Source organism: Arachis stenosperma, chromosome 2, assembly GCF_014773155.1.
Source record: "Arachis stenosperma cultivar V10309 chromosome 2, arast.V10309.gnm1.PFL2, whole genome shotgun sequence".
Taxonomy (NCBI): Eukaryota; Viridiplantae; Streptophyta; class Magnoliopsida; order Fabales; family Fabaceae; genus Arachis; species Arachis stenosperma.
Genome location: NC_080378.1, coordinates 116,524,149 through 116,533,175, shown reverse-complemented (window position 1 = coordinate 116,533,175; position 9,027 = coordinate 116,524,149). Strand labels below are relative to the sequence as shown.

At 47.1% G+C, this 9,027-nt stretch overlaps 1 protein-coding gene across 1 annotated transcript; it reads right to left on the bottom strand.

Moving 5' to 3' along the window:
- Window positions 1–6,207: 6,207 nt before the first annotated feature.
- LOC130963546 (uncharacterized) lies at window positions 6,208–7,853 on the bottom strand. Its single transcript, XM_057889649.1, has 2 exons — window positions 6,394–7,853; window positions 6,208–6,262 (listed from the first exon to the last, which is right to left on the bottom strand). The coding sequence occupies exons 1-2, from the start codon at window positions 7,851–7,853 to the stop codon at window positions 6,208–6,210; spliced, it is 1,515 nt and encodes a 504-aa protein (XP_057745632.1).
- Between the last annotated feature and the right edge of the window lie 1,174 nt (window positions 7,854–9,027).

Below are 9,027 nucleotides of genomic sequence, written 5' to 3'. Positions count from 1 at the left end.
TTAATATTAAGAATAAGAATTAAAGAGATTGATAAATAAGAATTCACACAGAAAGTAAATATTTAAGAGGCCTCCTAAAAATTTATTAAATTTGAATTATAAGATTAGACCATATTTTGTGCTTAGATTTTGATTATATAAAAATTAACATGATCGAGATATAAATTATTGGAGATTTATTCTGAAGGAAAGAGTCCTTTCTACTATTAGGAAGATTCTTTCTCTGCATCTTGGTCTTGATGAACTAAAATTGTTGATCTACTTAAACTTTTGTTTCAATAATATAAGTAAGGAACTTAATTTTATTGAATAATTTGTTATGTGTAATGAATTTTATTTAATCGTTAAATATTAACATTTTACTAAATAAATTCGTTTAAGAAATTTTCATAAAATTTAAGATTAATTTGATGTATCATCATAATATTTTATTTTTAAGTATGTACTAATGTTCGAATTTTACAAAAATTTAGTAAATTTAATTATCATGATAATATGACATGTAATATAATAATTATATGGTGAGTTTTATGGTGTAGAAAGAAAAAAATTTTTATACCTATAGATATGTGTTGGTTCATTGGAGAGTTTGACAAGTGTTTAAAGGGGGACAAAATCTGTACTCTTTGCAAGAGAAGTACAAGGGCCTTATTTTTTCTGCAAGTGGTTAGGTCAAAATTTTGATTGACTAATTATACTAATTAAAATTAAATTTAGTAAGATGATAAACCTCACCACAAAATTATTTTTTTATCGATCTTTAACAATTACGATAAAAGGCTTCAGTTTATATATTTTATTTTGTTTGAACTTTGAATCATTTTAATCTTTTAATAAACTAACTTATTATTTTTATTTTTAATCCATATTTATTATTGTTATTACTATTATAGTAAACTTTGTTAAATCCAAATAAAAGTTTAATTATTTTGTTGGTTTCTATAATTTTGCAAAATTTTTAATTAGGTCTTTATATTTTTTTAATTTGGTTTCTGCATTAATTTTTTTTAATTAGGTCCTTTTTTACCGTATAGAGACTCAATTAAAAAAACTTTAGAGCAAAGACTCAATTAAAAAAAATATAAAAACTTAATTAAAAATCCGCCGGTCTCATGGGTGATCGGGAGGCCGGTCGTAATTATATTTGTGAGAACCTCCGCTCGTCTTGTCTTATATTTCCTTGCTTTTATTAATAGTTTGTTGTGACTAACCGGCTTTACGTCCTCTCTCCCTCACTTTTTCACAGTGGAAATGTCTGCCGAGGTAACGGGTCTCCCTGACTTGTTCCAAACCTTCCTAGGTGGAAGTGACGAAGAGGAGGGTAACGAGAAATCCGCCGCTGGGGAGCCTGCTGCCCCTCCGGAGGACAAGGCTGCTCCCGAGCAGACGGCATCGGTTCCCGAGGCCGGCACCTCGGCTCAAGGCGCCACGACCGAAGGTGACCAGGCGGTTCATGCCTCTCCATTTCGCGAGGTCATTGGCACTGGGGGTTCCACACCTAATCCGGATGCTGATGATGAGGTGGAAGAGGTTCCCAACTTGAAGAGGAAAAGGAAGGCGTCGTCCAGCCCTGAGGGGGTCCTTACTGTTATGGAAAGGAATTTTGACGCCGGGAATTTCATAGACTCCCAGCTGATTCCTGGTACTGAAGAGTATTTTCATGAGTCATCCCTTGCCGGGCAGGCGAGGTGGATGTATCGCACCCTCCTGCGCGGCGCGGTGATAGCTCGGAAGGCCGAGTTTGAATTGTCCGGAATGGAGTCTCTACGCAGGAGGTTGGATTCTGCCGGGAAGGCTAACAACGAGCTAAAAAGTGAAGTTGAGACCCTTCGGGAGCAATTGACCCAATCTGCGGAAAAACTGGATGCCGCCGAGAAGAAAGCCGCTGCTGCCGAGCAGAAAGCTACTGCTGCCGAGAAGAAGGCCACCACTGCTGAGAAAAAATAGGAAGAGTCAGACGCGACGGTTGCACGTTTGGTCGAGCGCGAAATGGCTTTGGAGAGTCAGGTCGGCGCGGCGCAGAAGCGTGTGGCCGAAGTCGAGAAAGAGAAGCAGGCCGTGGAGGCCGAACTGGCAACATGGAAGGCGAAGTATAAAGACGTCGTCAAACAGGGCAAGGGTGCGATTTTGGCTACCGAGGAGGCCCTCAAAGCTCAAGTCAAAATTGTTGCCCCCGAGTTCGACACGTCAGCAATCAGTGTTTTTAAGGTCATTAAGGACGGCAAGATCGTTGATGTCCCTAAGAAATGAACTTTATGATTAGCATTTGTAATGTGGCCGTTTTGTTTTGGCTTGTGAACAATTTGACTTCATAATCGTTTGTCCGCTTTAATGTGATTAGCTTTTTCTTATTCGTCTGGTCGTGCTACCGTCTCAATTAACCGTTATTGGCTTATAGTCGTCGCTTATATTAGTAGGTCGTGGCCTTTTGCGTGGCCGTTTTCAACCGCGATGGTTGACGGGCTCCCGGGGTGATCAATCCCGGGGCCGCGCATTGTCGTCGGGTTGTGGTGGGGTAATTTGCCTGGAAAAAGGGAAAGGGAACAATACACGAGAGGAAATTTGCACAAGTATATCTTATTCGGTAATCGCATAAAGGACTCATAGGTTACTTATGAAAAGTTCAAAATTTAAATTTGCAAATTAACTTCTTAGCTAGATTGGTCGGTTTGTCGAGTCATCCTCTAGGAGTAGAATCTTCTTAGGTTGTCCGCGTTCCATGTTCTCGGGACTTCTTTGCCGTCAAGCCTTTCTAACTTGAAGGCTCCTTTTCCCATCACTTTTTTGACTCTGTAGGGGCCTTCCCAGTTCGCCGCTAGCTTGCCTTCTCCGGGGGTCGGTAGGCCGATATCGTTTCGCCTCAGAACGAGGTCGTTTGGCTCGAATTCCCTCTTGAGCACTTTGGCGTTGTAGCGCAGAGCCATTCTTTGTTTCAGCGCTGTTTCTGTCAAATGGGCCATTTCCCTGGCTTCATCTATCAGGTCTTTTTCTACGGTTTCCTCCACTCCTTTCAAAAGTAACCGTGGGCTCGGTTCACCGATCTCTACGGGTATTACTGCGTCCACCCCGTACGTTAGTCGGAAAGGAGTTTCCTTAGTGGAGGATTGTTCAGTTGTTCGGTAGGACCAGAGAACCGCTGCTAGTTCGTCGGCCCAAGCACCCTTTTTATTGTCCAACCTCTTTTTTAGTCCTGAAAGGATAACCTTGTTGGCGGACTCCACTTGTCCGTTCGTCTGAGGGTGTTCTACCGAAGAGAACCTTTGCCTTATACCCAGGCCATTGAGAAATTCCGTGAACTTTTTGTCAGTAAATTGCGTGCCGTTGTCCGAGATGACGACTTCCGGTATCCCGAATCGCGTTATCACCTGCCTCCACATGAATTTCCTGCAATTGGACGAGGATATGCTAGCTAGTGGTTCGGCTTCTATCCATTTGGTGTAGTAGTCAATTGCAACTATGAGGTATTTGACTTGCCCAGGGCCGACTGGGAAGGGCCCTAAGAGGTCGACTCCCCATTGAGAGAATGGCCGGGAGGTCGTCAGCAAGCTTAACTCGGAGGCCGGCGCCCTGGCAAAGTTGGCGTTCTGTTGGCACTTCACGCATTTTTTGACAAACTCTTTGGAGTCCGCCATCATCGACGGCCAATAGTATCCGGCTCGGATTAGTTTCCTCGCTAGGGCCTTGCCTCCGATGTGGTGCCCACAGCAGCCCTCATGGACTTCCCTGAGGACGTAGTCCGTCTGGTCGGGGTGTAGGCACTTCAGTAGGGGTTGGTTGAGCCCTTTCCTGAACAGCTGTCCTTGGATGACGGCGTATTTGGCCGCTTCCCTTCTCAATTTCGCCGCGTCCTTTTCATCACTAGGGAGTTTGCCGTGTTCTAGGAAGTCGGTGATGGGGTCTAGCCATGAAGAACCTAGGCTTGTCATGTGCAGTGTGATTGCTGGTTCTCTCGTCATGCCTTGGATGAGAGACCGGTTTCCTTCTCCCGGCTTTGTGCTGGCTAACTTTGATAGGAGGTCTGCCCGTGTGTTCCTTTCTCTAGGTACGTGGTGGACCGTGACCTCTTCGAACTTTTGGCTCAAGCTTTTAACCTTTTCCAAGTACTTCTGTAGCAAAGGGTCTTTGGCTTGGTATCTACCGTTTACTTGGGAGGTGACGACTTGGGAATCGCTGCATATTTCTAGTCTTCTTGCGCCGACTTCTGCTACTAGGGTTAGGCCTCCTATAAGGGCTTCATATTCTGCCTGGTTGTTCGAGATGGGGAACTCGAATCTGACCGACTGTTCGTATACAACCCCCATCGGGCTTTCCAGGATGATCCCGGCACCTCCGAAGGTCTGGTTGGAGGCTCCGTCCACATGGAGCTTCCACCGTGTACTCATTTCTTCGCTTGGATCCCCCGTTACTTCTACTAAAAAATCCGCCATCGCCTGCGCCTTGATGGCTTGCCGGGGTTCGTATCGTATGTCATACTGGGAGAGTTCGATGGACCAAGTCATCATTCTACCCGCCAGATCGGGTTTTTGGAGTACTTGCCGGATCCCTTGGTCCGTTCTGACGACAACTTGGTGACTCTGGAAGTACTGCTTTAACCTTTGTGAGGAAGTTAGGAGTGCTAGGGCTAGCTTTTCCAACTTGCTATACCTTAATTCTGCCCCTTGCAAGGCCCTGCTTACGAAATAGACTGGCTGTTGAGCTTTTCCGTCCTCCCGTACCAGAACTGCGGCCAGGGCTTCACTCGTTATGGCGAGGTATAGGTATAGTGGTTCCCCGTCCTTTGGCTTCCCGAGGACGGGTGGTGCCGCCAGGATTTCCTTGAAGTGCCGAAAGGCTTCTTCACACGCGGGCGTCCACTCAAACGCCATCCCTTTCTTCATGAGGTTAAAGAATGGTAGGGCCTTTGTTGCCGAAGCTCCGAGAAATCGGGATAATGAGGTCAACCGCCCCGCCAACCTTTGGACGTCCTTGATGCAACCCGGGCTCTTCATCTGGAGTATTGCCTGGCATTTCTCCGGGTTAGCTTCTACCCCTCTCTGAGTTATCATGAATCCCAGGAACTTGCCGGCTTCCATGGCGAAGGCGCACTTGAGGGGATTCAGCCTCATACCGTGTTGACGGAGGGACGCGAATACGCTTGCCAGGTCGTCCAAGAGGTCGTCAGGTCGTGTTGTTTTTGCCAGGATGTCGTCCACGTAGACTTCAACTGTTTTCCCTATGAGGTCGTGGAATATCCTGTTCATCAGCCTTTGATATGTTGCCCCCGCATTTTTCAGGCCGAATGGCATTACCTTGTAGCAGAAAGTTCCTCCTGCCGTTATGAACGCCGTCTTGTCTTCGTCAGGACGGTGCATCGGTATCTGATTGTAACCGGAGTAGGCGTCCATGAAACTTAGATACCGATATCCCGCCGCGGCATCGACGAGTGCATCTATGTTAGGGAGGGGGAAGCAATCTTTGGGGCATGCTTTGTTAAGGTCAGAATAGTCCACGCACATTCTCCACTTGCCGTTGTGTTTTCTCACCAATACCACATTCGAGAGCCATGTCGAGTAGTCCACTTCCCGTATGAAGCCTGCTTCTAGGAGGCTGGCCGTCTGCCTGGCTACCTCCTCCGCTCTTTCCGCCGACATCTTTCTCCTCCGTTGGGCCACTGGGCGTGCTTCCGCCTTGACGGCCAGATGATGTGAGATGATTTTTGGGTCTATGCCCGGCATGTCGGCTGGAGTCCAGGCGAACAAGTCCCTGTTGGCTCTTATCATTTCGATCAAGGGCTCCTTCAACTCATGTGGGAGGTTCTTGTTAACGAATGTGAACTTTTCCACTTCGTCACCGATTCTAAATTTCTCCAGATCCCCTTCTGGTTCTGGCCTCGGCTTGTCGTCCACTCTGGCATCAAGGTCGGCTAGGAACACACCGGATGCTTCCTTGGACTTCTTTCTAAGGGAGAGGCTGGCGTTGTCACAAGCGACCGCCGTCTCGAGGTCTCCCCTTATGGTCCCTATGGATCCGTCATCGGTAACAAACTTCATGACTAGCAGCTTTGTGTTGATTACGGCTTCGAAATCGTTGATTGTTTTTCTTCCCAGGATAATGTTGTAGGCAGTGGAATCTCGGAGGATTACGAACTCGGCCATCGCCGATCTTCGGCCTTGGGCTTGCCCCACCGAGATTGGTAGGGATATTACTCCGTCTGGTTTGATGAAGTGGTCACCCAACCCGATAACCCCGTGCTGGTGAGTCGTCAGGTCGGCATCCTTTAGCCCTAATGCGTCGAACACGTTGCGGAACATGATATTTGAATCAGCTCCTGTGTCGACAAGGATCCTTTTGACGAGGCCGGTTCCCACTCTGGCCGTAATGACCATGGGGGGGTTTTCCGGGGCGTCGTTGAACCATTGGTCTTCCGGGCCGAAAGAAATGGAGGGAGGCTTCTTAGAGTTTTGCACTGGCGGGGATGAGACCGTCAAAACCTTAGCGTCTTTCCTGTGTGCCGACCGGGATTTTGGCGCGGCGTTTTTGGCCGTTACCACGTTTATCACAGTGAGGCCGTGGTCCCTGTCTTCGGGTTCTTGTCGCCGTTTGGCCGAACGGGTTTTGCCTTCTTCATCTTGGTCGCGATAACATCTTCTCGGCTCCCTGATGAGGTGGGAGAACGCGGCTAGCTTTCCTTCCCTTATCGCTTGTTCTAGTGCATCCTTCAGGTCAAAACAGTCCTGTGTTTGATGGCCATAACCCTTATGATAATCACAATAGAGGTTCTTGTTTCCTCCCGTACGGTCCTTAAGTGGTCGGGGCTTCGGTAGAATTCCCTTCTCAGCTATTTGCTGATAGACTTCCACAATGGGGAGAGTGAGTGGAGTGTAGTTAGTGAATTTCCCGACCCGAGGGAACGGTCTAGGTGCCTTGTTTGATGCCTCCTCCCTGGCTTTTTCTTTTGCTCTTTCTCCGTCACCTGGTTGCCGAGCTTGGCTGTAACCGGACTGCTGCTTATTGGCAGCCACGACTCGGCTGACTTCTTCGTCGTTTATATACTCCTTGGCTACCGTCTGGATCTCGTGCATCGTCCAAACTGGTTTCGTGGTAAGGTGTTTTTGGAAGTTCTCGTTGAGGAGGCCGTTTGTTAGGCAAAGACTGGCCACCGAGTCGGTCAAGCCGTCGATTTCTAAGCATTCGTCGTTGAACCGATCTAAGTACCTCCTCGTCGGTTCTCCTTGTCTCTGGGTTACCCCTAGAAGGTTGATAGGGTGCTTGGCCTTCACGATCCGCGTTGTAAATTGGGCCAGGAATGTACGGCTGATGTCTGAGAAACTGTATATGGAACCTTGTGGGAGGCCGTTAAACCATCTGATCGCTGGCCCTGCTAGGGTTACCGGGAAGGCGCGGCATCTTACTTCGTCCCCAACTCCCTCCAGATTCATCCTGGCCTCAAAGGCCGTGAGGTGTTCTAGAGGGTCTTGAGTTCCGTCGTACCTCATGTCCGTTGGTTTGTCGAAGTGTTTCGGCAACCGGACCTCGAGGATAGATCGGTGGAACGGGGTAACGCCCATTATCACGGGTTGTCGTGTTCTCTCGGATCTTCCTTCCCCGTCTTCGTGGCCTCTTGCCGCTCGGCGGGTTGGTCTGCCGCGGGAGTAGATGATCGTGTCATTTCGTCTTCTCATTATGGGTGACTCCTCCCGCGTGCTCTCCGCTTCCGTCCGGGATGCGGATGTACGCCGCGGGCGGCTTCGGTGAGAGTCTTCCTCTTCGCTCCCGGGAGATGGGGTATAGCTGGGATCGGTAGACCGTCCATCCCGCTCCCGGTCGGCCAGCTGTCGTTCTAGGTTCTGGACTCTGTGGCGTAGCTCCTGCATTATTATGGCGCTATCGCCGCCCGTTCCCCCGAACGGTCGTGTTCTCGTGTGTTGTTGGGGGGATCTCCGCCCCCCCCCTTTGCGAGGCGACGGAGGCTGCCCCCTCCGCTCCGGCTGCTCGAGCTCGGTCGCCGGGACCCAGCGCGACTTCCATTTAGGCAGGGGTCCCCACAGACGGCGCCAATGTTCGGTTGTCGGGCTCCGGACAGATCGGGTGTACAGGTGAAGGGGTGAGGACGCCTTAGCTTTGGTCGCGCTGGTTGCGGGTTTGCCGAGTAGACGAGCACTTGTCTTGGAGAGAGGATGAGGGGGGGTGCCACCTGCAAAGACACTCCGACGCTCTAGTCAGCTAGTATGCAGGCGGGAGAAAATGATACGGAAAGGTGACTTACCTCGGGGGAAGAGCCAATCTTCCCTTTATATACATGTCAGTAGCGGGCCCCTCATGGGGACAGGCCCATATTCTCAAGGACGTTGTCCTTTAGCCGCATGTGAGCCGTACAGGACGCGTGTCCGGGTCGGTTGGAGGGCGCGTAACCGGGTCGGGTGAAGCTTGGGCCGGATCGACCCGTGCGAATCCTGGGCCAGGCCGTAACAAAAAATTTCATAAAATTATAGAAATCAATGAAATAAATAAGCTCCAAATAAAAAATATATTTATTGTGTTATATTGTAAGCCAAAATACAATTGTAATGTATTCCAGAAATATGACTCACATATTACATAATTAGTCATACTAACAATATCCATTTGTAATTAATTTTTTTTATATTATGAGCAATACATACTTAATGATCTTTTTATTATTAAAATAAAATAAATCACACTAATTTTTGCTAGCATCTAAATTCACTAAATACGTTTAATTAAATTAAAAGTTAACAATAAAAAATATTATTTATTATATTGTTATTTACAATTTTTAAATTTTGTGACGGTAAACATACTTTTAAGACAATTTAATAATATAAAACTTATGACACAAATATTTTTTTTATTAGATATCATACAACCCTTTATTTTTAAACAATATTGCCATATAAAATAATTTACTATATATTTTGTAAATAAAAAATAAATTTAGATTAAATGGTTAATAGCTTAAACTGAGTCGTTATTTTTCGAACAATAATAAAACAGAAATCCAATTTATGATGAGGTCTATTATTATGT